The sequence below is a fragment of the Falco naumanni genome, chromosome 2, assembly GCF_017639655.2.
Source record: "Falco naumanni isolate bFalNau1 chromosome 2, bFalNau1.pat, whole genome shotgun sequence".
Taxonomy (NCBI): Eukaryota; Metazoa; Chordata; class Aves; order Falconiformes; family Falconidae; genus Falco; species Falco naumanni.
Window position 1 is genome coordinate 86928833 of NC_054055.1, and position 27759 is coordinate 86956591.

Below are 27759 nucleotides of genomic sequence, written 5' to 3' on the forward strand. Positions count from 1 at the left end.
CCCAAGCATCTTCATGAGGAAATGTGTTTCATAGATTTGGAGCTTGTGTATTCATAGTCAGTTGTGTAAATGGTCTCCTGAGATGTCCCGAATACAGCCTTCATTGTGCAGCCCCATTCCCCTCTTGGGTGGCAGAATTGGTCATCATAGAATCTCAGGACTGTGGTATGTGATGAAAAACTCAGTCTTGCTGATAAAACCACAACCCCTACAGAAAGACTGCTAATATGTCTTAGTTAGATACAAACCTCTTGAGACATTATGGAACAGATCCATCTATAAATATTTTTACTTTTGTTGATAAGAAATATCAACATTTATTGTTAAAAGCAGCTAATATGAAGAATTAATAGTGTTGTAGACTCAGTTTTCTTTTGAAACAGTTCTACAACAGTGTTTTCATTCATTTCTTAATCCCTGCCCCCCCTTCCCCCCCAAAAAAGCCCCAAACCATACCAACAAACAAATAAATGTACAATAAAACAAAAATAGATGGATTTTTTTTTTATTTTTTCATGGGCAGCTGACATAAACAAGCTACTATACTTTTATCAGCTATGTACCAAAATCTTCGAGTTGCCAGGAATCACAAAGTAACACACTGAATGTCTCTGAGACTAAGGGGGAAGGAGCTACAGTAGTTATTTGCAAGAAATAGGTGGCATTATGGTATTGCCCATATGCCAGCAACACTGTGCAAAATGTTTGGGCAGTCTTTGTCCTTCAGACCTCCAGCACAACCCTGGAGCCACATGTTGTAGCCATAGCACAAAGATTTTACTGGAGCCATTCAGGAACACTTCTGGTTTTCACCCTTCCAGTAGGCCATAGTCTCTTTGTTGTTTCCAGTATATCCCAAAGCTTACATCAGAAACCCTCATCCAGCTAGGGCACAAAAATGAGCTGTTCTTTTGTGACCTTAGTATACAGCTTTCTAAAATGAGGGGTTAGAGTTGCTTCAGATTAAATTTAAGTATTAGGGCCTTAGGCTATCGTTGCTTCGCTTTGATTGTGCTTTCTGTTTTCCAGTTCTGTTTCTTCAGTTCCTTTTGCATTTCCTTTGACTTAAACATGCTGCTATGTGCACTTACAGTTTTTCTCCCTAGGCTTAAGCAGGGGTTGCTGAAAGGTTTTCTTCTTTTCTGCTAAACCTCAGCAGAGTTCGTAGAAAGTCTGGAAGAAGGAAAAGCACTGATAGGAAGAAGTCTCCTTTCCCTGCTGAAGCATTTCTCATCCCTTTAGTCTTTAGCCTGCACCATTCTGGAATCAGCCCTGCAGTGAGGGATGCAGCGTTGGAACTACAGCTGGATGATAATCTCAGTTGATTTCCGAGTACTCCAGGAATCTCTGTTCCTCTCACTAGAAAGCCTGTGAATTTTCAGTGTTGTGAGGTAGTCTCCAGGAAGATATTGAGAATGTAGTTTGTGCTGACTAACCTCAGGGAATTAAAAGAAAAAAAAAATAATGATTTGTTCATGCAGTATACAGATCTTATTGTTTGTGGAGTTTTGGGGGTTTTTTGTTTGTTTTTGAGGTATTTTTTGTCAAACTGCAATGGCTTGGATGACTTGGTGTCCTGATGTTTTTATGCTACTATGGATGAGTCTGATACTGGATGCTAGCCAACCCTTATTATCAGTGATTTTAGTGATTATTAAGTTCCCACAAATCACATTTCTTTTAAATAGTGGATAAATCTAATAATTATTTTTAAATTAACATGAACATATAAGAAAGATTTTTAGCCTTTGCAGTCTGCTAACATTTGCCTTAATAAAATAAGCAAGTATAGCCATTAATTATATCTTCCAATAAATCTTTAACTAGTACTACTGAATTCCCTAGAGAACTTGTTCTTCAGAAAATATTAAACCTTGTGGTGGTTTGGTAAGAAAGACAGACTATTGCTGATGCTTTTTCTTATATGTGATCCTGTTTCATAATGCTTTTTGAGGCATGAACCTGGCATTTCTGGCTGCATATGCATCGAAACACATGCTGTGTACCATAATGTCATACTGTGTGACCAGAACAGTTTATCTGTTCTTCTTTGTTAAACTAAACTTAGTTTAATTGCAGCTTAAAAGTACAACAGCTCTCCAAGATAGTCAGTTCTAGAAACATTTAAATATTATTTTTTAAATCCCTTAAAAAGAAAGAAAGAAAAATCTTATAAGTGACTCAGCTTTTGTTTTTCCTTTGTGTTTCACCAGTTGAAAAGATACAGAGCCAGTGGGATGAAGTGCATGGACACCTCCAAAGCCGGAGACAGCAGCTTCATGACATGCTAAAGGATTCAACACAGTGGCTAGAAGCTAAACAAGAAGCTGAGCAGGTTCTTGAAAAAGCAAAAGCTAAGCTTGAGTCGTGGAAAGAAATTTCCTACACTGTGGAAGCTCTGAAAAAGCAGAATACTGAGCTAAAGGTCACTACTGAGAATTAAACTATTTCTGCCTGAGTTAATTAGATTGTTAAAGAAAGTGTCCTCTAACTATTGGACAGCCAACACTGAGAACAACCTCTTTGTCCCTTATTTCCCACAAAAAAAATTAGAAAGAAATTAATTTACAAAGTCTAAAATGTGTGTCACATAATTCTTGAATGAATTTGGTCTTAATTTATCAGTCATAACGAATAGCTGGCTGATCTGGCAGGAAGGATACCTACCTTTTCAGCTCAAGTATTTTTCATCTTTTCTGTACAACAGCCTCAGCTGCACTGGTACTGCAGCCTGGGAAATTATGTGGTATTGATATGTCTGTCTGCACTGATAATGAAGCTGTATAGCTTGTCTGGAACTACTTAAGGAAAAAAAAAAACAAAAAAGCAAAAAAAAACCCCAACAAAACCAAACTATAACAAACTATGTGGAGATATTTTGAAAATCAAACATTTTAGATTTGCCACAAGATAATCTCACTGGGTTCAGCCTTGACAGGGTTATTAACTGCAAAAAACCTGAAATGGCTGCTCTTGTGATTTCAGCATGCATGTCACATTCTAGATGCTAAAATGCACAGCTCAGTTAACTTACGTAGTTGAGCTGTACCTCAAGTAGCAATGTAAATATGCCCTAACTGTTGCATCAGGTTTTAAGTTTCTTGTTATGGAAATAGTCATACTTTGGTGACATTCTTCATGAATAAATTTTGAGAACAGCTGTTTCAGATTAATGATATCTCATTTTCTGGTTGGAGAAAAACAAGATTGAAACCAACCAGTTGATCAGCCTTTTAAAGTGAGTCCTGCCTCCACATTAATGGAAAGTTACGTTTTAGTTATTTGGGAGAATAGTTACACAAGTATTTTCTGATATGTTTTCCTCTCCTGCTCACCAGATTTTATTTTTTTTTTTTTAACTCCTACCACTCAGCTGTTTGGTTAAAGTTTGCAGACTTAGAACAGCCTTATTTGCATATCTGAATGGTAATGAACTGCAGTGGAGAATAGGGGGGTGAGGTCCTCATCGACTGGTTTTGCCACCAGAGGAAGTATCTGTATAACAGCATGTTTGGTCTTCAGCTATCTCCATCATCAGTTAGTCATTGCCTTTCTGATACTCAGAAATAAACAACAAAATCTGTTGGGCTTTTCACTCCTTGCCCCCCTCCCTTCCCACCTGCCCCCCACTTGCCTGTGAAATGCATTAAAACGTTCATTAAGCCATTGTTTTAAGGCTGAGATGGGGTTAAGTTTTCTCATTTAAGATTATACTGTAAGGGTCATTGCTTGGGAAGTGGGGATTATAGTAAACAAGGGCAATCACTTACTAATGTATTAGAAAGAGTTATAGATTATGTATACTACTGTCATTCAGTGTAGAAGACTCCCATTTGTCACTGTCTTTCTGCAGAGAGAGTTCTGGCTTCTGCCCAGTGTATGGTTTAAAAAAAACACAAACCAACTTCAACAAAGTCAATGTTCCAGCTCTGCAAAGACTCAATTAACAAAAAAAACCCCACTCTGTGCAAACACAGTCTTATGTCATCGTGTTGGAGTGTCTTATGTCTTGAACACAAATTATGTAACTAGGAAAATAATTGCAAATATAGTTTTAGAAATGAATTTTATGTCCACTTTTTTACAAGAATGTATGAAGTTTAGATGAGGTTCATCTAAGAGTGAATGCTTTTTGGAAAAAAAATGGGCTTTTTGGATCAACATGGTCCAAGGAGAGAAATAAGAATATCCCCTTCTCCTCCTCCATCCAAGTTATAGAGAAAGCACACTAGTATACTTATCCATATAATGTATCTCTATGTATAAGCAGAATTTTTGAAAGGATACCTGCAAGTTCTTTTCACTCCTTTAGAAGAGATGAAGCAGTTGGGCTACCAGTATCTTCAGCCGTCACCATTGCAGCCTGGATTCAATGTGACATATTGTGTCAAGTTACAAACATTGGTCTATAACTATAATTTCAGTGTCACAGCTAATCTATCTGAATTTGCTGTGCCCTCATGATATGAACATCAACAATCTCTAGTGTTCCAGAGCTGTTTACTTTCATTTGGTTGATTTTGCTTAGCCTTTCTCCTTCAAGTCCAGAAGAAATTCACCTCTGTCTTAAAGAATGGGAGGGAATGTGTGTCTTTTCCTTTTCTTTTTTCTAATTTCTTTTGTGCCAGCCTTCCTAGAGGAATTATCTTTGTCTGCCAGTAATTCCTATTGTGTCAAATCCCTCATGAAAGCTTCTCAGATGTGACAGCATCATCTGTTGTGTTCATGCTTGAGATAAGGGGTCGTGAATCCTAAGGAAAATGGAAATCTTCTTTGGGTTTAGAAGCTTTCGATTTCTTTAGTATAACATTATCTAAACTAAAGGACCTAGAAATACACCAAGTCCTCAAAATAAAGGCTTTCTAGGCTTATGTGCCAAACACATATATTTTGATGTTGTCCCCTGAATATGCAGAATAAGTATGCTGTCTCTTGGCTTGCTGTTACACTGATGAAAATAAAGCTGTCATTTCTATTCATTTGTGTTAACGGAAAGAGGGGTCAGTCTGAGTCTTAAATAGATTCTTCAAACATACTCATTTTGCCAGCTTTGTATTTCAACACAGCTTGCTGTGAGAAAGTAGTCACCAAGTATTCCGATTTGTTCGTTAAAGGTTTGCCTAAAGACAGCTGAGTCAATGCAAAAGTTCCCCTCAGCTCTAGATGAACTTTTTATCAGTGCTCGTGTTAATGCTTTTCTGATAGTGCATCCTTACATACAAGTAAGTGGTAAGCTCAGCAATACAAGTCTTTTGATTATTTATTTTGTTATAATGTCACCATAAAAAAAAAAAAAATCTATAACAGGCTTGTATTTGGTCAGTGATGTTTTTAATAGAATTTGACACATTTGTTTCTGACATTTAAAAGAAAAGTAACCAGGTACCATACAGCTGATAATTAAAAATATTATTGCTTTGAATCAGAAATTAATTCAGAGCTAATTTTTATACCTTTTTTTTTTTTTTTTTTTTTTTTTTTTAGTTTGATATTTAAGAACTGAGTTCTAAGTACTGGGGTTAGGTACGGAGAGTCAGTATATGGCATTCTGGCCAATGACAGCCTTTGCCCTTTAAAGCCCTGTTTGTTATTGTTTATTAAGTGATGACTGCAGATGGTTACCTCAGCAGGCTGAAGGTTAAAGGTGTATAAATAGTACATAGTCACACTTTGGCTCCTTTTTGTCCCCAAGTCATCTGAACATAAGGTTGTGTAAAATTGGTCTATTTTTAAAATGAAACTGAGCTTACATTAAAAAACCTGAACCTGCTAGGAGTGTCCATTCACTCCTTGGCTCCTTATTTTGGTAAGAACTAGTGAGGCATCTCTTCCTCTGTACCATTTTAGCTGGTATGGCCAAAGAGAAGGAAGGGTGGAGGCAAGGCTTCCTTCCTTTCCTTCCTTGACCACCTATTTCTGATCATCTAAATAGGAAATGAAATAGCAGCCGGATTACATCTCCTGCTCTGTTGGGTCTCAAAAGGCCAGGCAGCCTTCCACTGGCATAGCCTGGGGGCTGAATTTTATGTCCTGGATTTGTGGATAAGCCTGAGGCTAGCTTGCTTGCCTTTGTCATCTTCTTGCAGGGGGAAATCTTACTAGGTACTCTGTTGCCACTCCCTGTGTACCAATATAAGATGAAGTACAGTCTCAGCATCTTGTGGATTTTTATTATTCCAGGACTGACAGCGTACTGCTTTGATTTTAGCAAAACAATTAATAATTAAGTTAATGTTATTGACTATGATGCAGACACTGAAATAGAATGCCTTGATTTAAAAAAAATAAATCTTTAAGTGTATCGATAAAACATGCCCTAGACATACAGTAAAAGGACAGAAAGCCTGATTTCCCAGATTTGTAATGTATATACCTGCTCAGTGCAGGAATTCGCATGCTTAGAATTGGATGATACTGTACATAAATATTGCTATATTTTAACTTCTATGCATCATTTATTTTGTTCCACTGGGCAATCCTGGGATAGAAGAGAACCCAGCTCTAATTTACTTACTTGTTTTTAATCAAGGATCCTTAATTACAAAGACTTTCTTCTTAGTAACTTCAACCAGTGTTTTCTAATTAAAAATTAAAAAGAAATATATACTAAGTAACATGATAAATTCACAGCCTTAATTCTTTAAGCCTTTTAATAAACTCAGCAAATTCCAGTGATGACACAGACAAAACAAAGAGAATGCTTAAAAAAATGTCAAAATTAAATTAATGAAGCTTTTTCCTTTAAAAAAACCCTGAATGTGTCTTTGAGTAGTTAAAAGATCAATGAGAGCTAAAAATTCAAAAAGGAAAAGAGAAAAAAAAGGAAAACAACCAAACCCCACCATCAATGCCAAGGGTTTAATTGTAAAATATTCATTATAGTCATGCAAAATAGGACTTAAACTGGCCTGTGGTGGGACAGATAGTTAAAACATCTACCACACTATTTTGTTCTTGGTGTATGTGCACAAAGCAAAGTTGAAGGCAGGCATGCATTCCTTAAAATTATTGAAAAATTGCATACCAATTTCCAATAAAGTATACAATACAGATTGTTTCTGTTGGCAAAGCTCTCTCTAGTCATCATTTTTTCTCCCAGTGATGATCCAGTGTTTTATTGTCAGGAAATTAATGGATTAATGATGAAGTTAATGATGACAACACCACTTTTGGAAATAACCTTGTAATGGATCTTTCCATATTTTTGTTATAAAACTGAGTTTGGAAGATTTGATAAGGTGATTTATATTCACATAGGAGTGAGCAAAAATAACTTATTTTTAAAGTAAAGTTTATAGGCTATTAATTTACAATGCAGAAAATATGTTATGGTAACTTTTCTATATAATGCAGTGAACAGTTGATCTGCTGTGATTCTTTGGCTGGAAAAAAGTAGCTATATGCATGCATAATGTTAAACAAAAAAAGGTAAAGCATAATAAAGGTGGATAGACTTAAATGTAGAATGGATACTTGCTATAAAAGGTCTACAAAACTGAAATGATAATTGCTGTATGTTTTATACATTTTTGGATTTATATATTTTATTCTATTTGTTTAAATATTAACATTTTTATATTTATTGTATATTATTGCACATAATTCTGGCAGGAAAGAATCCTGCCTGTATCTTCTTCAAAGTAATGGTAGCGGTTTTCCACAAAATAATCATCTCTCCTTACTACATCTCCATACTTAATACAGGGGAATGACTAAAAAATTGTTTAGGCAGCTTGACCTTAAGTGAGCTTAACTATAACATGTTCAGATGGTTTTCAGGAGCAGGGGTTCGTAGCATCTTCCTAGTGTTTGATTGGTAAAAATAGGATCCCTTGTTCAAAACAGATAATCAGGTTGCTGTCTGAGTATCTGAGGTTATCTGCTGCACAGTAATCAAGTGATCTGCCCTGTCATGAAGGAATAACCCAGGAAAGAGGAAAAACGTGCTTTCAGTTTTAAATTATGGAGAGAACCTAGAGATGTTGAAGCAGCTTTTTAACAGGTAAAGAGTTTTGGGGAAAAATCAAAACCCCAAAAACCTTCACCTGGACTCCATTCAAAGATCAAGTACGTTTCAGTACTAATCTTAACCAAAATCAGCTTACAGACTTACTGAGATAAAAACGTAAGTGCACAAAATAGTCAAAATGTATTTATTTTTTTTTTAGTATTTAGACTGTTTAATCAGGGATTACATATTTAAGTTTTGCTTTGCATGGAGAATTTCTTATCTGAAGTCAAAACAAGATTTCAAAAGGAATACTGCTTTGGGAGAGTGAGAGGGGAAAGCCCCTATTTTTTCTTCACATAAATTTCCCAATTTGTGTGTTAAAACACAGCAATAAAAACAGGCAAACCTTGCTGTTTGTTTTCTGTTGGTAGCTTCTTATGTTTATGTGCAATTTACTGTTTCTATTTACAAATACAATCTTTTTTTCTACTTGCATTGTTCATTTGATTGAGTAGTTGTAGTCTTTGCCTAGCACAAAAGTACAAGTAGACCATCGATTATCTTCGCTCTTTCATCTCTTTCATTTTGTTGTTACACATAACGGATTAAATATACAACTTCAGTGCATTTATATGGAAATTTGCTCCAAGAAACAGATGAACAGGAAAGATGCATGGAAGCTGGCTGCTGGCTGAATGAGTGTTGTGGATTTCCTGGCTTGCTTATGTAGCAAGGAGAGGAGAGGAGAGGAGAAAGAGGTGATGAAAGGGGTGGGGGGTGGGGGGGGAGAAAAAAAAGTATGACCAAAATTTAAAAGCTTTCTTAATACCAAGAAGCATAAATTATCATTATAAAGATATCGATAGTTTTACCAGTAGTATTTTGCTGTATTGCAGATTTAGTGCTGTTCCAGTAGATGGCACTAATTACATAAACAATTTGCAAAAATAAAGTGCATTTTAAAAAAGTCAAAGCACAGGTATTAGTTGTCCAAGTATCAGTATTACTTCACAGTATAATAAAGAAAATTAGACAGAACATATTATTCACTGTATTTTCCATCTCAGTATAATTCAACATCACAAACAGTGGTAGTTTACATAATGCATAATAATGCATCCATCTCTTTCTGTCTTAGAAAAAAATAATCAACAATCTAATCAGTGTTTATCAATTTGAGAAGTCATTTTTTATCCAGCATTTAGGATTTGTTTGCTTGATCCTCACAAAGATTAGAATTAGTCTTATGGTCTGATGACTAAAGGAATTTAAACATTTAGAAAGACTCTGACTTTAGTTACAAGTAAATCTGAGGAATTTATATATATATATATATATATATAATATATATATATATATGCCCTAAGTTGTTCATCTCCTCCTGTAATAAACATACAATGTGCATGATCATTTTGTGGTGTTCTGAGGTTTATTCTTTTTGTTTCTCTTTTTATTTCAGCAATTTTCAAAAGAAATACGACAATGGCAAATAAATGTAGATGTGGCAAATGACATGGCACTTAAGCTGCTCCGTGATTATTCAGCAGATGACACCAGAAAAGTAGAACTGATGACAGATAACATTAATGCGACATGGACTGCCATTAATAAGAGGTATGATATAAATTCTTCTATTAGATTTGTTGTTAAACTTCATTAACATTCATTGTCCAGCTTTGGTTGGAGATTATAGAAGATGTAACTTTTGAAAATGACATGATTATAATGAGAAAGGAAAGAATGATGACAACTCTTCTGTCATATCTTTTGGAAATATATCTCTGGAAGGCCATTTAATTCTCTCAAATATAATTTTGCCTCCTGCCAATTTTTCTCTGCTGTAACCAGTTGCCAACCAACTTCGGTTGATAAGTTTTATATTTTAAATATTTAAAATGAAGTGGTTTACAATTCTGTGTACTGTCTCCACATCACAATCACTACAGTGATTTTGAGTCATAAACTGAATCTGAAAATGACAGACCTATCCTATTGAAGCAGGTTCAAAGTAGAAATGTTATCCTCTACCTTTTAAGCAAATCTCTAGTCAAGAAAGTTTTTATTAGATCCTTGAACACATTCTTGATTACATTTCACAGTATTGCAGTGTTTGGTTTAGATATCGATTCCCATACTAAAAGTAATTTGTGCACCTTGCCACCACATTGTGAATCATACAATATGCAATGTATAAGACCAGAACATACTGCAGAACTAAAATTACTTTCTTTATAGTGGCAAAACAGTTTTAAATCATCACACATTAGATATGTAAAAATTAAAGTAGTTTAATCAGGATCTTAAGTTTTATAGCTTATAACTGAAACTAGAACTGAATTAGATCTTAACATGTTTCTAATTAAAGTCTCTGAACAAGGCCAGAAAAGTCAGTTTCGTTAAATATACAATAAATTAAAAGTAATTAAAAATGCAATAAATATGCAATAAATTTAGGATATTTTCTTGCATAATGGCAGTTACTTAAATCAGTGATGGCTACAGAAATATATTCACACTTTTAGTTCATTTTTTTCACAAAGTTGATGTTCATATGAATGAGTCACTTTAACAGCATTTTTTCTGAAGCAGACACGCTACTGACTTAATATCCTGTTCAAGTGAGAGAAGAGGTGCTATGGATATCCAAAAAAAGAAAGCTACATAATAATTTGAAAGCTCACTTTTTTTTTTTTTTTTGTTAACAATAGCAATAAAAGAATTAAGAAATTTGTATAAACATTCCATTATCTGCTTGCATTTCTCCTGTTACAGTAGTAGACATTTTAGCATTAGGAGCCACATTTTTAAGAAAAAATATTTTGCTTTCTGTGGTCTGAGAAACAGGTGAGGTGTCTAATGTTCAAAACTATTATCAATGAATAGGTAAAATCAGTAGCTCAAAACAGCTAGATAACTAGGAAATTGCTTTTGTCTGTATGTAGAACTACAACCCTCTCTTAGTGAGATGGCTTTTTAATCCTGAAGTCCAGGATATGTCTGTAGCTGCTGTGGATGCTCAGGTAGCAATTGTAGCTAAGAATGGGTCTTTAAATCTGTTAATGCTTCAAGCACAACCCCAGGTGTGCCTAATGTTGCCTAAATGTGAGAATTTCCATCATTGCACGGACACAGCCAAGTTCTAGGCTAACAGAGAGTACAAAGTCTTCAGAACACGCTCCTTGCAGGTTTCTCCAAAACCCACAAACTTGTTCACATCTCGTGTTAGATAAGTTACTGTAGTAAATGTTATGTGTCTTAGAAGAGAGCTGTTTAGGTGACTGAGCTGACATTTCCCATTAAGAGGTAAAAAAGGGTACAATTAAGCTTAAACTGGTAACTATAAAACTATTTCCTACTTTTTGATTGTATGATTTTACTACCCTTCTATTTTTTTTTTTTTTTTTTAATTTAGTGGTTTGTGTATAATTTTTGTAAGACTGCATGATTTGGGAACTTGAAAAAGGAGTGTGCTGTAAACAGTAGTTGATAAACTTCACTAAGGGCTGTATCACATTTTTCTCTGTCTTTTGTGAGACATTGATAAATATGGATGTACTAAGTCATCGAGTCAGCAAAAAAATTGTACTTGGAAGACTTTCTGCTCCTGTAGATTTTTCAGGTTTGTTTGAAACAGTAGCCAAGGCCTTTTGCTCATGGAGCAGCTCCTGAGTAAGTTCTAGAAAGAACCTCCTAGATTTCTTTTGTTAAGCAGCTTTGTGGAAAGAAGATGGAGTCCATGGGCCTTTCTATGACTTAAATGCCAATTTGTTCTGTTTCTGAGATGGTTTTTTGTTTTGTTTTGTTTTTCCCTCCCTCTACACTTCAGCTTTCAGGTTATTGCATAGAGCAAAACAAATGGTTTCTTTATGGTTTTGAATATTTACTCAGTAGAAAGGAGACACGTGAACTGTTTGTCACAGGCTCCAAGCAGCCTAGCTCTCCACTGAGATGTGTATGCAGTGATTCCAGACACATGTTACTTTGAGCGTTACTTTCATCTAGACCATGAGTAAGTAGTGCTCTGGTGTTTCAGTGACCTCACAGTGATGTTGAAATATATTCCAAATAATGACCTTATAAAATATTGGTTCAGTATTTTAGAAATATTTTTATCACTGTTTATAAATAAATATATATTTTTATATATATATATATATATATAATCTTGATTGGCAAGAGGAAATATTCTGCTAAAGATTTTGGTTTCTTCAGTCATGTCCTCAATTTAAAGGGCCTAATTATTCTGTGGATAATTTCTTTTAAAAAGAAACATGAAGAGTGGCTTACATTGTTTTGAACTCCTTTTCCTCCAACCTGCCATTTATATCAGAATTGTGCATCAGTGTGAAAAATGTGAAACCTCCTTTTCCATGAACTAGGTTAGTAAAACAACAGGCTGGCAAGCAGCAGTGATACTCCACTTTGCCTGTTGCTAATAGTTCATCCAAAGCAAGTATTTCAGTCATTAAGGCAACATCTGCCAGCTTGTGGTTTGTTTTGCTTAAGTAGATTTGTAGCTGATTGCTGTGTGTTTACCCTTTGTCTTACTGTTCTGTTTTATAACATTGAACTATAACACATAATATTCTAACTCCTTTAATAGCCACATTGATGAGTACTTGATGGTTACTTCGCTTTTTTCACTTGCCACTTTTTAATTTCGCTTTTTGTTGTTGATGCTGCAAAGATACACTAGAAAGCACATGAAATGATCAGCTGGACAAAAGCCAAAGTGACTTGTAAACAGGTCTCTTCCTCTTCTCTTTAGAAGCCTTGACTTTCCAAGGAATAACTATATTATTTAAGCTGAGACAATTAAGGAGAAAGCGATCTGTATTGCTTGCATTAACTAAAATAAATCTAACAGGAGCTAAATTGCTCTCAAGAGGGAAAAAATACAATGAAGGAAGCAACCATTAGAAATTTACTATATAAAAAAATGGTTTTTATGGTAGTATTATGTTACTCCCTCCTTTTATGGACACTCATATTTTATGTGAATTATCATATAAAACATAAACACTTGCTTAAATGTGTTCCTTTTCTGAAAATCCACCAAAAGTGTTTAAATTTCACTAACTTAAATATTAAGCTAAAAAGGGATTTAGATTTTTCTTAAGTAGAGCATATATTATGACAGTAATTACATAAAGTACCCTGAAAATTTCTTTAGTACTCCAAAGCATCACTGTCTAACAGATATCTCAAATATTTGCATTGCCCAGCAGTTCCAGCAGTTCCTATGCTTAAGTTCAATGGAACTCAGGCCACACAACAGGAGCAAAGAGCTTTCACTGCTAAAGATGCCCTATTTTTGGCTCTTGAGACAAGATATAGGACACTCGCATCAGTCAAAAGATAAAAAGTAACATTTTTTCCTCACTACAGGATATGGGCAGTGAAGAATCAATATATGATTTGATTTATGTTGTCCTTATTTGTTTAAGTTGTAGTGAGCTGGAGAGGGTGTGGCAAGGATTTGGGTGTCTAGACAACCTATTTTGCAAGGTCTGAGATAAGTTCTTGGGTAAACCTGAGAGCTGATGTTAATTCTCTAATGCAGCCAGTTGTATGAACAGTGATTTTGCATGTCAGCTAGACAATATGAAATACAAATGACCAAACAAATGACGTGAACAGTACAAAAGTATGATGTATACCTGTTTCCTATGCAAATGCATAATATAACAGTAATTGTAAGTCAGATCATAACCTAGGTTTTGTCTCTGAGCAGCAAACCTGTCCTTATCAGTGGTTGTTTGTTATAAAAATACAATTGTTAGAATGTAAACTTTATCTGTGCATAATTTTTGTAAGTATAATCTTACTGCCTGCACAGAAAGAGCTTGACCATTCTGCTGGAGATAGGTTTGCTTAATATACTGTACCTGTCCTAATATTACTTTGCTTTACAGTACTTGCAAAATAATCATATTTGCTTTACAGTTGAATTGCATTCTGGGTGAGAAAAACTACATTTACACATCAGCAATCAAGGAATAATCAAGTGTGTTAAGTTATACGGAAGATTCATAGCATGTTTCAGTAGCTAGACTTTTCTGGGAGCCATTTCTGAAGAGCTTATTTGTTCTGTTAGGCTTGGACTGATGAAACTGAGAAGGAGAGAATTCACAGTATGTTTTACTTTAAAGAACATTGCCACCTTCTAGGTTTTCCAGGCAAACTCAGCTTTTTCCTTTCCTTTCTTCTATTGCTTTGAATGTTGGTCCTCATTCTTGAGATCGGTATAATTCCATGCATATGAACAGCTATATAGTTCTTCGTGCAAGTACACTTTCTTTGAGCACAGTGAAACAATTAAATTAAAACCGTAAGTGGCTATGGGAACATTGTTTATATAGGAAGCTTGTTTACATGCCTGTGCCTACAGTTGTCCTGGCTATAGAGCTGCATTCGTGTGGGCATGAGCAAGAAAGCACTGCAAATGTAAGATGTCAGATGAAGATGACAATGGTCATGTGTCATTTTCCAGTGTAATATTTTTCTCCCCCCCCCCAAGTAACCATAGTATGATAATTTTTATCTTCATGTTGTGGTGATTTATTGATTGTTTTTTGAAATAATTTTGCCAGGCTCAAGAAAGTAGATATGTAGAAGGACTGCTTTTTTATGACCAATATGTCATGATGAAGCTTCTTATTTACAACAGCTTAACAACAGATACCAATTTAAAAGTGCAAAAACTGATGCAAAACGTTGCAATTGTAGAGCAATTATTTTGTTTTATGAGATGTTAAGAATACATGTTTATCTTGTTGCCTCTATTACTAAAAAAAAATATAAATGTTCAGTCTAGCTGTTCGTCACGTGTTTGAGAGCTTTGCTTGTTTTGAATTCTATAAGGACTTAAGTACCTTTACTTAATCAGTAGAACTATTCATGTTGAATGAAAGTGAGTGTCTGAAGTCTTAGGTATCACAGCCAAGATTATGTTAAGGAGCGAATAATTTAATGTATCAGCATGTTTTTCGAAAGAACTAATGTGGCTCTATTGACTATCCTTTTGAATACAAGGAGAAACAAAGTTTTCAAAAAACATTTAATCCAGAGCTCTCTGGAATATGTGAGATTTATATGGGGTCCTAATGTCTTTCCCATTAGACAAAAGGATACAAAACCCCTTTAATTTTAATGAAACTAATTCGTCTCTCTTCATCAGTACAGCACTCCATGCTTCTCAGGAACTACTCTCCAGCAGAGTTAGTAACATTGGCAAATTAAAAACCCCTCTTTATTAGCTGCTTATAGCGCAAAAATGTTAAGGCTTTTGTGTTTAAAATATGGCTATCTTTGAAGTTTCCTAAGAGTGGTTTTCAGATAAAGGATTAAAGTATTTGTTGTTTTCTTTGTTCCTCATTCTGTTACAATTATTTTAAACAAAACAGTACACATTGAAAAAAAGACTATAAAAAGGGTGTGAATACTGCTCTGGCAAGGTTTAGATGCTCTGAGTTTAATTTGAGATATTTGTTGGTTTATGTTTTACTTGGTTAAATAACATCACTTAACATATCCATATTAAAAATTTAACTAAAATGCCATTTGTTACCTATTTGAAGGACATTCTACTAACTGCCTACACTCTCAAACAAATATTTAGGTACAAAATACAATCTCAAGTTTATCAGCAATGCCATCAGTTAACAATACTTTGGGATTTTTTTCTTCCTAATTCCCCTAAGAATGGTGAAATTTCAGCCACAAATAGGAAAAAAAAAAAAAAAAGTATAAAAAGACATAAATAAAAATGCCAGGCAAAGCTCCTATAAATAGGAGATCTTGAAGGTCATTGTAGCTGCTTATATTCTAGTTTTCACCTTTGTTCTTCACTCAGTTGACTGTACTTTTTGTGCAGTACTGACACCACTATGCAGACCCAAGATGAGAAGTCAGCTGAGGGTACTGAGTATTTGTAGCGTACTTTGTGAGAGGATTGTCTTGGATGTGCAATGCTTTCAAGATGCTGGTAGGATGAGCTGGAGACGCAATGTTACCCAGAATATGGTGTGATTCATCATTTCCACCTTTGTGAACATGTTCTTGTGATTTTTAAGAAACTCTTTTAGGGTTAGGAAAAGGAAAGAGTTCTTGAGTTATATCAGGAGAGGATAACGTCAGTCATACAGTAGTTGCCTAACAGGATCTGTGGATCCTTGTGACTTCAGGGACATGTTTCTTTAAAGTCTTGGTATCAGTGTGAACAAGTTAATGTTCCCACCACTTGAACTGATACATCTGTGGGCTGGTACCTTTATCATATCCAAAAAGGCAATAGATCATCTGTAGGTCTGCTAAGTCCTCCCTTGGACAAACAGAAACGACCTCAAAGAGAAAAGTGATGTTGTTCTTAAATTAATTGGGTTTTTTCAACTTGACTGTCCCACAAGTGGCTTGCTGAGGTTCCTTAATCACCATGAATTCAGCTCATTGATAGTTTAGTGGTTTTGGTTGTTAACTGTAATCTAATGTTAATAATTTCATTATAGACAAATGAAAAGGAGGGCACTGCTGGCATTTTGCAAAGAGTTCTTCAGCTTCAAAGTTAGTAAGTTAGTAACTGAAACTGAACAGGAAAAGTGAAAGTGGAATATCTAGAAGACCATTCCTTACTGCTCAGACGGTTGCTCTTTCCATTTTTATTTTCTCTTTCTTGGTTTGTATTTTGGTCTTGAGTGAAATTGAATTCTGCGGTTTTGTTCATATTTACTGCGTGTTAAATGTTGTTTAGTCTGTTCTGATAACAATGAGAACAGTTCTTATAGTGAAATCCAGCTGGACAAAATAAATAGTTCATGGTGCAGAGGTTTAAAGGGACCGAGGTTTCATGAACTAACTTGAATCATAATCAGAGCTTAATATGGACATTTCACAGAAACTCTCCATTTGAGAAATCTCACTCTTTTGCATTCATGGGAGGTGCAAGAGGAACAAGGTTTTAAGGAAGGCATAAGTAAGCCTGATTTTGTGAGAGAAAGAACAGAAATGTCAATTTTTGTTCTTACTCCATTAGAAGATTAAGACAAATGTGTTGTTCTTTCTCGTAAAGGCGAGATTTTTCTCAAGTAATTAGAGAGTTTCAGTCTCTCTTTGAACAAGAACAGAAGCTAATGCTCTGTGTCCTGAAAGTCCAACCTTAAATCTATTTACTATTAGTCTGCAGATAAATTAACAAACTGTAGTAAACACTGTTCTCATCCAAAGTTTATTGCAACAAATGAATGTCTTGTCTTCCCTATCCCTTCAATAGGCTTCTTACAAGCCTCATGTCCTTTAACAAAAAAACCAGAAATTAATAAAGCTGATGGACTAGCAGACTGCCAGCAAAAAGAAGTTTGACCTTAGTTGTCAGTTTTTGTTTGCATTATTACTCTTGTGATACCTTGTTTTGTTTTCACGTGTGTTTCCTATGGATTTTTTTTTTTTCTTACAGCATTTCCTTGCTGTTGTAATCTTTGGTGCTTCAGGATGGTTTAGCTTCTGATCAGCTGCTGTACAGGCAATGTAAGCTTCCCCCTCAGTGCCTTGTCAGTCATGCTTGAAACTGGGAGGATAATTCAGTCTGTCTGTTAATTTTTTAGTCTCTTTGGAAGTTATCACCAAATGGTGCTTGCCTTTTGCTGTGTGGATGTGTTTTAACTATGAACAAAATCTCAACCATATGTTGTTTTTATATAAAGTCACAAAGAAATTGACAAATGACAATAAGTCATCATCATTCAAGCTGAGGATCAGTGGCACAGGAGGCTGATGGTCATGACTCTTACTGACCAACACAGAGACCTGGGGAGGTGCCAACACTGAGGCTAGAGAGGGAAACAATGGAATTAGTAATATATTTTTCTTGCATACCCTAAAAATTGTTGAGGAAAGGTGAAATTAAACTGAGACAGAGCTTTTAAGGTGTATTTGATACAGGTACATAGAAAGAGAAACAGTAAGCAAGCAAGCAAGCAATTTTTGAAAAGAAAAAGATCAGCAAGTTCATGTTTAGCATCCAGTATCAATCACATCTTCACCAATACCCCAAATTTAACTGTACTGCTCTACAATTCCTGACAAATTTTAAAAATGTAGAGTTCTTCCCCAGCTACTGAGAATTACTTCTGTAAACTATAAAAAATATTATCTTCTGCAAATGATAAGAAATAATAGCTCTTGGAATTATCACTCTAGCTGGCATATCTGTAAATTGTTCATTTGTGCAAGATACATAATCGGTAATGTATCTGATGCATATCTGCTTAAGCACAATAATGCCTTGTGGCAATGAATTATACAGGTCTGCTTTTTGTTGGTAAAGAAAAAAGTATTTTTGTTTAAAATGTACTACATGTTTTTGAGATTTCATTTTTCACTTGGCACAAATTTCTTGAAATTACCTAAAGTGCCAAATTTGCAACACCCATTTCCCACTTTCTGCATCTTATCTTATTGGTATCTTACATTTTCCTTTTTATTTTCCTTATTTTATCTTTCTTGTTTCCTTTCCTATTACTTATATGTCTTCTTTTAATTTTTTTTATTTTTTTTAAATTCACGTCAGGTGAAATGAGTCTAATTTAGTGGTTGGTTTTTTTTTAAATCTAACTTGGATGCATTTTCTGAAACCCACAACATGACTTATGCATGCTGATTTTTGTTATTCTTTTGTTTTAAAAACTGAAAGATAGTATTGTATAATTCAATACTATCTGTTATCAGTAATGGTAAAGAGTTCAGAAATTTCCGTGAGTTCTTAATGTTTACAGAATGTCTGGGGTTGATGCTTCAGCTGCTTAATTACTGCTAATGTCTATTGCTCTACTATGAACAGTATACCTTTACTGATTCCAAGAGCGTAGATTTATTCTTGTGGTATTTAACCTGTAAGTTTTGCATTGTGGATTTACTACAAGGGATGGCAGGCAATTCTTCCAGGGTTGTCCTCTCTCTGTGTTCCTGTGGGAACAGCAGCAGAATAGACTTGTTCAAATAAGCTGGCACTGAGAAGCCATAGATCTGCCTTTGATGACATCTTTCCATTTTATACTGTGCTGACCCCTTGGAGCTGTGGACACTTGTCACTGTGACTTCTTTCCATGTTAAGGAAAACTAAAATAGAAGCATGGAACATTTTTATTAAGTTTTGCTTTGCCTAATTGGTTTTCACGTCATGTTGCTGCTTTAGTAATGTTATATCTGATGTTACTCTCCTTTGTGCTGGTTGGGATGAGGCACCCAAGCCAGCATCAGAAGAGTGATGGACATAAGTATTTATTACAGATGGACATAGTATTTATTCCTTTTTTCTTTTAACTTACATACTAGTATGTATTCACATCTTCATGAAGCTGTTGGTCTTGATTTAAAATATTAAATTCCTTCAAGGCTACAGCTAGTTCAGAATGCAATGGTGTATACTGAGTTTAAATTTTCCTTGTAGTGTTCGGTATTTTGGACACATCTATATTGAATCTTTCTGCTGTCACATTTATGATGATTTGTTTCATCTGGAAATATTCACAGTCCTTCCTGGGTTTGACTAATTCAAATAAATTTGCCATCTTGCTCTTCACAACCTTTTCCCAATGGTTAATTAATGCACTGAATATTCAACACCTAGTGCTGCTCCCTTGGGATAGGCTCCTAATGCTCAGGGTGAACGTCATTTACATTGACTACACTGTATGTTCTTAATTAAGTTTCATTCAGGCGGTTTCTGTAACAAAACTTTGCATCCCTGGAATGGTTCCTAAATATCTCCTTCTACAGGGCCTTAACTTGTGGATAGTATTTGCTTTATTGTTAGTTTTCATCTTTTGTTTCAATTAATTCTAACAAAAAGTTGGCAAATGTATTTGTCTAAGACACAGATTTGTATTGATCCATAATATGCTTATTAAGATAATGTAGACTAATACTTACACATGAAAGCAGGAATGTTCTTGAGTAGCCATTCCCAACAGAAGGCTTCACTTCTGTTTCTGATGGAAACGCAACTCTTCAGTGTTTGTATAGATGTATATATAGTCTTTACAGGTGGATTCTCCACATATGTGTGTGTGTATATATATATATATATATATATATTTGTTTGGGTACTGTCTGATCATGGAGGGGCAACATCTAGCTAGTCATAAATATTAAAGATTGTTGAACATAATTATATGTTCGTGTAGTGTCAGCAGCAGTTTAGTATATGTGTAATGTGCTTAGCTTGGGGTAGGTTAAATGAGCTAGTGAAATTTACTGGAATAATGTCACTACTTGATATTTGGAACAACAAAAATTAGTAAGATATATAAGTCGCTCTTGTTTAGACTGTTATTCTGAATAAGCTGCAGCACATTAAACAATCATATAGATATCAGGTTTGAATGTACAGTTGTTAAATATTGAACAATTTCAAGATATCGAGACAAACTATATTGCAGTTATTGGATAGCAGATGACAGCCTTTTTGTAGATCAGAAGTACAGATAATCAAGAAAGTATTACAGAAGTTAATATAAGAAATCAAAATAACACATAATATATCAAAGACTTGTAAAAACAATGTGTCATGGTAATGCCATGTGGATTTTAAAATATCTATTTTATAATATTTCCTTGAGTGTTCTCTATTTTTATCATTTAGATAAATAGAGATTTTACAGTATATATAAAACAGTACAGTATGGAAATGTAGAGATGTGAAGCTACTGCAAAACATGTAATTTGTGAGAATGACTATTCTAATACTGCATTTCTGCATAACATTCTTATAACTAATTTATATACAGTCTTGTGTACGTAGCTCACACTGCAAGAGTAAAATGAAGTAAAGGAGATCGAGAAATGCTACAGATTGGGTTTTTTTTTTTACTAATGCACTTATACATTTACTTGTTTGCATTTTTGATAGGAAGGTTAATGAGTTGACTGTAGTCTACATGTGTACACCTAATAAATATGTTAATATTAGTTGAACCTAACTTTTGTCAATTGCAACACAAGGCAGCCATCTCCAGTGCTTATTTGATGTTAAGAAAGTTAATTTTTTTTCTATTTTGTTTTCTTATGAATCTTCTGAGAGAACCTGTCTCTGCTTTTTAGTAGTATATACTATTTTTTCTCCCATGAACTCTTAACATAATTGCTCTAATCTAAATTCTAGGAGTCTTTTGTAGTACTAGAATAGAACTTGAAAAATTAAGATGACTACTATCTGAAAAAAAAGTAATATCCAAGCCAAATAATGGGACATTGTCTGCATGATCTACATCAATACCACCCCTTGCTACTCAATTATTTTCTTGCAGTTTCTGTTGTGGGTATAGACTGGGTCTCACATCTGTAGTCAACTTTATGCATACAGCTCTCTCTGGTAAGGCACTTTTCCCTCTCAGGCTTTGTGTGCTGTTCTTATATACCTTCTTAGAAAACCTGAGCCATGACTTCTCTGAACAAAGAGGAAAATATAAAATAGGAAATCAGTTAGTGATTCAGATATTCTTGTAGGAAATCATAGTGTAATGTTCTTATGGAACGAGGTGACTTTTATTTCACAATTTCACATATTCCTGTACTCTTGGATGTCTTTGTCCCAGCTGCCTGTGCAGCATACACACCAAGATGTTTGTATCCAAGTGTTTCATCCATAGGAATTCCTTGGGATCACCCAGACCACAGGGGGCATCACCTAATGATTTGTCATTCCTGTCCCAGTTATGTTCTTTTCTTGTTAAACAGACAGACAAATCTACTAAATAGATAGTACAAGTAGAAGCTGGATTTTTTTTGAGATTTTCTTTTCAAAAGTATTAATCTTGAAAAATTTCTGTAGTTATGTCTTCACATTTCTGGAGACTTTTCCCCCTCCATGTGATGGATAAGAGATTTCTTGCAAGATCTTGTAGGGTATGCATGCTACTTACTTGTTTGTTTATTTATTATCTCTCAAATCCTGTTTACCAGAGATAGGTACATTAAAAAGAAAATGGATATCCGTCTAGTATTTCAGAATGTATTGCCATGTGCTTTCAGCTGTGAAAAACTATAATTGTAAACGTATTTCCTAGAAGTCGAGCTGGGATACAATTTTTCAGCTAATCAGAAAAAGCAGAACTATGTCAAGGACTGCTAACCAGATTTTGATCTTAAAACATGATGATTATGATGATGATTGTGTCAAATACAATCATGAATGTAAGCCTTGATCTGACAAAAGTTCAAGCTGCTTTTAATAAGGCTTTTATTTAGATTTAGGCCTCTTATGCAGAAATAACATCAGCTGGGTAGAATGAATGATTTTAAAAGGTGAGCTTGGTTCTTGCTGCAAAAAGAACAGGACTGAAGGACCTTGATGTTTCAAAATCTCATTCTGTTGCCATATACAATCCAATTCAGTATTCATTAACACATCTATTTAAACAAGACCATTTTAAATGTATCTTTTGGTTAAATAACAGAATATATACAGGTATATTTCCTTTAAGGACCTTATGGTATATTTTATGGATTTCTTTGCATGAGTTAAAGGAAAGCTGAATCATCAGTTAAACTGATGAATGCATCAGTTATGCATTCATTTCCATGACTAAAATTTGGAAAGTGATTTGAGAACAGGTAGACATACATTAAGGAAAGGAAACACATCTCCCCAGACCTTGTGTAAATTATCTAGAATATACAGAGGATAATTCCATGACAGTGACCACAAAATGACGTCACAAGCAAAATAAAGCGTTTTTTTCAATGTAATCACCTGATAATTATTTCAAAGTTTATCAAGGAGGAAGAAAACATTGCAAAATATGCACTATTTGAGTTAGATTTGGATGAGTGCCAGAATTGCACATGAGCTCACAAAATTTCAAGTGTATCTACTTTTGTCATAGCTTTTCATAGCAGAATAGTCTGACCTTCTCAGTCCCAGAGTGTTTACGTGTATTTACGTGTGTCTCCACTCTGCTATACAGTCCAGTTCTGTCGTTTGAAGGGTTTTTTCCTGCTAAGAATTTATATCTTTGTAATTTGTCCAAAAATGAACTGAGGTACAACTATCACAGAGCATCTTGTTCCCTTTGAAGTCAGTTGAAGGTTTAGGATTCTCTCTGTAAGGCTTTTATATCAAATACATACCGAGTTCTGTTGAATGGAGTGTGAGCTGAACATCATCTGAATTTGCTGAGTTTGGCTCTGGAAGTTCATTATTTATTTATTTATATTTACATAAGCCCAAAGAACAGAACTACAGTTATGGTTTCTTCCCAATGTTGTTGAAACTCCATAATAATAATATATCAGTATTATTCTACATTCTCATATTACCTCTGGTTACAGTTCCTGTTGTTTTACAATCTTTCTGCAGTGTATCTATTTTAATCACGTTATCTCCTTATTCTATATTTCAGCTTTCTGTAGGAGTCTGAAACTTCCTGAATAATAAATAACTATATAAGATGGTCCTTTACAACTAATATTACTGTATTAGACTACCTAGACATAAAAAACAGTAGGCAGTTTGCTCTCTCTCTCTCTCTCTCAGATGCTAACAGTTTTGGTTACCAGCTGCTTCTGAGCTGAATATTATAGAGCTGGACCTTGACTGTCATCTTTATTTCTTTTTAGCAGTTTTATGCTTCTTAAAATATATTGGCATATTGGAATAGTTGTTTTGAAATATTTTGAGTCAATGTGATCTGTCAGCATCTTTGTGTAGTGTACTATTTATGGCCCATGTTTGGGGGGGGGGGGGCAGGGAGATGTGTGTATTTAACTAAGTGTTTATTTACTGTTACTCTCATTTAACTTAAGATGATGCATTGTACAGTATAAACTGTAAGTGCTGCCAGAGTTTTCCAGTCTGGAAACTGAGGCTTCTTTCTCTCGTATGGTAGCAAATCACTAATGTTCTCCCAGGCCACTGAGCTCAGCCCTCAGAGGTTGCAGCTTTAAATGAAAACTACACCAACAGTTTAATAGTATCCTTTGTGAGCCCTAATTGATTTCTGTGAAATGTACTGATGGCATTACATGTTTATTAAATGCAATTGTTTCTACAGTGTGTAGGGGGAAGAAGACAAGTGCCTTTAGAATATAATTATTCTCATAATCAGTTTTAATTACACTGTCTTAGCAAAGTTTTATCTTAGTAAAATTGTATCTGAGTAATTAATATGCTGTTTGTTAGATGTCACTGTTGACTGCCTTGGAATCTTGGGACAATTACATGTTTTGGAATGCAAGAAAAAACTTAATTTTATGTATTATAGACTGTGAAGTGTGAAGAAGACTTAAGCAGAACAATAGCCTTTTTGCTTCTTCAAATAGAATAAGAGATCAGATTTTTCCCCATTTGCTTTTAGTTTTGACTTTAGGATTTCTTCTTTTTTCTGATTTCTCTCTAGAATGGGAATACCAGAACTCTTAAAAGTTGTTTTCCCATGTTTTTGGGGGGCATTGTTTGGATAGTAAAATGGTTAAACTGGAATTTGTTCCGTAAGTTCAGAGTACTGGGGGTGTGAGAGTGTGTTTGTGGTGTTGCTTGTTGTTTTGCGTTTTTTCCTGTTTGCCTGCTTTGGTTTTTAAGATACTTCTTTTAAGTTTTGACTAAGGGCTATTTGGAAAAGCCTTTTGAGTAAGTCCATACAGAACATTATTCTGTCATTTTTAGTGGTACTTCATACATTTGTGATTTTTGTATGTTGTTCAGATTCCCTTTTCTTTAACCTGGTAATTTTTCAGATTTACTTTCTGGGAAGTGATTGATTTTAATGAAAATTTATCAGGAGATTCAAAATCTCAAGTAAACCTAAAATATTTTCAATAACATAAAATATAACCTGTAATTAGTTTTAATTACAAAGGAATTAAAATGACCTACTTAGTTTCATTATTGATTTTTTTGTAGTTCACGATGTAAGTGTAATAATCTATGGTTATGATGAAGATAGGGAAAATATACATTTATATTGTGGTTTTATATATTCTAGACCTATGCCAAGGCAAGAAGGGAAAAGGAGACAAAAGCAATGGCAGCAAGAAAAGCCTGTTAGAAAAAAATTTCTTCTATCCCTCTCTATGCCTGCCATCCCATTAATAGGTATCTTTGGAATGTGAGATCCCATAAGTGAAGACACAGAACATATAAGAAAAGACAGAAATTATTTTTAAAAAGGTTGACGAGGATTTTTTCCTCTGTGCTGATGTTGGCAGGTGTTTATTTTAAAAGAGGTTACTTAAAGGTCCTGTACAGAAATCCATGTATGTGATTTTGCACCCCAGGGTGTGATACTTCCTTTGCTTTTAGCAACCCTTCTCAGTTTGACAAATAACGATGTAGAAGAGATGGGAGATTGATATCCAAAGCTGATCTGAAATTTCATAGATAAATACCATTTCTTTTTTTTTTTCCCCTCTTTTTCTCATTAAGTATCAATGGTGCTTTAATAAAGAAAATTGTGGGACAAGTAGTCTAAGTACAAAGACAGGCTTTAAAATTGCTTTATTAACAAAGAGAACAGTTCAGAGGAAAATGCTGGGGCTGTTGATGATTTTTGGTGTTTTGTTGTTTTTTTTTTTATACGGGGTCTGACTATTTTGATGAGGGCTATGACAGGTATAAGACTAGAAGCAAGCCAGCCAACGAACAATAGCAAAAGAAATAGTTTCTCTCGCTGCATCCATTTTCCTAAGTACATAAACACCAGTAACATATTATTATTTTTTTAATACAGGATATTTTCTGCTTTTGCAGAGTTTTACAAAAGAAAAACTGCTTAGAAAAAATCAATTAAATCTTGCTTAGCAGAGTGAATAACTGCTCTTTGAAGCTTTTCCCCCTCCGTGTCAACACATTTTTAAGGAAGGACAAATTATGTGGGCTTATTACGATGATCAGGAGATGCTTTGGGATGTTTTAGTTTTCGTATCTGAAGATATTGTCATCATTTAGGAAACTGTGTGTGATTATCAGGGAAAGAATGATACTGTGTCCGTATCAAGACAGATAGAGTTCCAATCAGAGGATGAGGGCGTTGAGGGGCTTTGTTCTTCTTTCCTGCAGAAGAAAAAAGAATCAGCAGAGAACTGCCTTTGTGTGTTTATTTTGCAGCAGCTGTTGCACTTTGTCTGTATGCACAATTACTTCTGCAATTTAAAATAATTTTGCTGGTTATTCATACATAATCAATATGGATAGTGCAGCCAAGGCAGAGATGCCCTTCTACTTAACTGAAGACACTGAGAGTCAGCTTTCTGCCTGTGGCTTACACTGAGAAATAGATGAAAGGCAGGGAAAGGTACTGCACATTTAAACACAGAAAGAAACACATCACTGATAGGAAACCTGCTCATATGCTTGAATCAGCAAGGCAGTACCTGCGTGTTCCCATTGGGGTCCAAAAATAAGGCATATTTTTCTTGTTTATTCTAAGATGTTTCCATCATTGAAATGAAATCATTCCTTCTTTCAGTTCTCCACATCAGCTGTCTTCAGGGAGGTATTAGCAGTGGTAAAGACCAGGCAAAGATTTCTAGAAAGTTATTGTTGCCTTTTTAGAGGTAGCTTTTTCATCAGGTTTGTTCTTTGGCCCTTATAGGAAGGGACTAAAGCACAAAATGACTGGAAAAAAAACCCTGAAAGCCTGTCTTTCAAGTACAAAATGCTGTACCAGCACACCAAAGATTTCCTGTTTCCTCGCTCAGACTAATGGGAAGATAAGGGCCTGCGGGTGACTGTCAGCTGCATCTGAGCTCTGATCTCTGGGGTGGTTCAGGTGCTGATATTGTAGTTCTGCATTTAGTTGCACTTTGAGGCTTTCTAATCACTTGCAGTAAAGAAGTAATTTCAGAGGTAGTCGCACACATGTGAGCAATCTCTGTTACTCTAGGATCAACTTGGTGAAGAACACTTTCCAACAAGCCAGACAAAATAGTGATAGTAGGACACAAGTATGTATATATAAAGATCACTCATAAAATTCAAGATACACACACAGAGGCCAATGCTCTACAACAGAGAAAAGCTAGTAACCTCTCTCAGAATGGTCGAACTAAAAGAATGTTTAAGCAAGTGTTACTGGAAAAATACTGTGTCCCTGGGTGAGGTTTACAGCTGGTTGAGATCCAGAAAACCACATGAAAGCAGTACTTAAACTGCTGTCTCAGCATAGTTTTCCACACTTAATGTGATCAGCTGTTCCAGAGTTAATCTGCAGATTAATCACTTACTAGCATATATTAGTAACTTTAACTGACACTCTAGAATATAGTCCCTAGAATCTGGAAGAAAGTTCCTCTAAGCAGCATTTCCAAAATAAATTAGTATGATTTATTTTGAATTTGTATTTCAAAATTCTATCAATAATAGTTATTTTAAGAATTTAACATTCAATTGATTAATTTAATTTTCTTGCCATAACTGTGACATCTCCTAGTGTTCCCACTTTATCTGAGATTAAATTATTCTGCCTCTTTGATAGGTTCTTTATCAGTCCAAGTTAAAGCAGCTGAAGAAGAGTTGCCAGTAAGAGCTTAAATTTATTTAATAGTAAAAATTAAATGTTCCAATAAAGGTTTGCAATTTTTCCTTTGTCACACTGGCAAAAGGATATGATGCTCATGAAAAGTGCAAACTGCTTCCAGCATTAGCAGGAAGATGCATATAGTTCAAATTGCCTGTGATAGCTGGCTCCAGAAAAGGGAACTTCAGGTAGCCTTCTTTTTTTAATTCTATGGAATTGTAATGCCAGAAAGGGAAAATGCAGTTATATAGAAAGAGCCATGTGAACTGTAGAAGTAAAACCATTTACGATACTTTGACA

At 34.8% G+C, this 27759-nt stretch overlaps 1 protein-coding gene across 12 annotated transcripts in view; it reads left to right on the forward strand.

Annotated features, from left to right (window-relative positions):
* Positions 1-27759, forward strand: part of DMD (dystrophin) — a 1096913-nt gene that overhangs the window by 813795 nt on the left and 255359 nt on the right. For all 12 annotated transcript variants that reach the window (XM_040582467.1, XM_040582466.1, XM_040582468.1 and 9 more), the window contains 2 exons: positions 2214-2425; positions 9411-9565. In XM_040582467.1, the coding sequence (XP_040438401.1) occupies positions 2214-2425; positions 9411-9565 (367 nt within the window). The remainder of the gene's footprint in view (positions 1-2213; positions 2426-9410; positions 9566-27759) is intronic.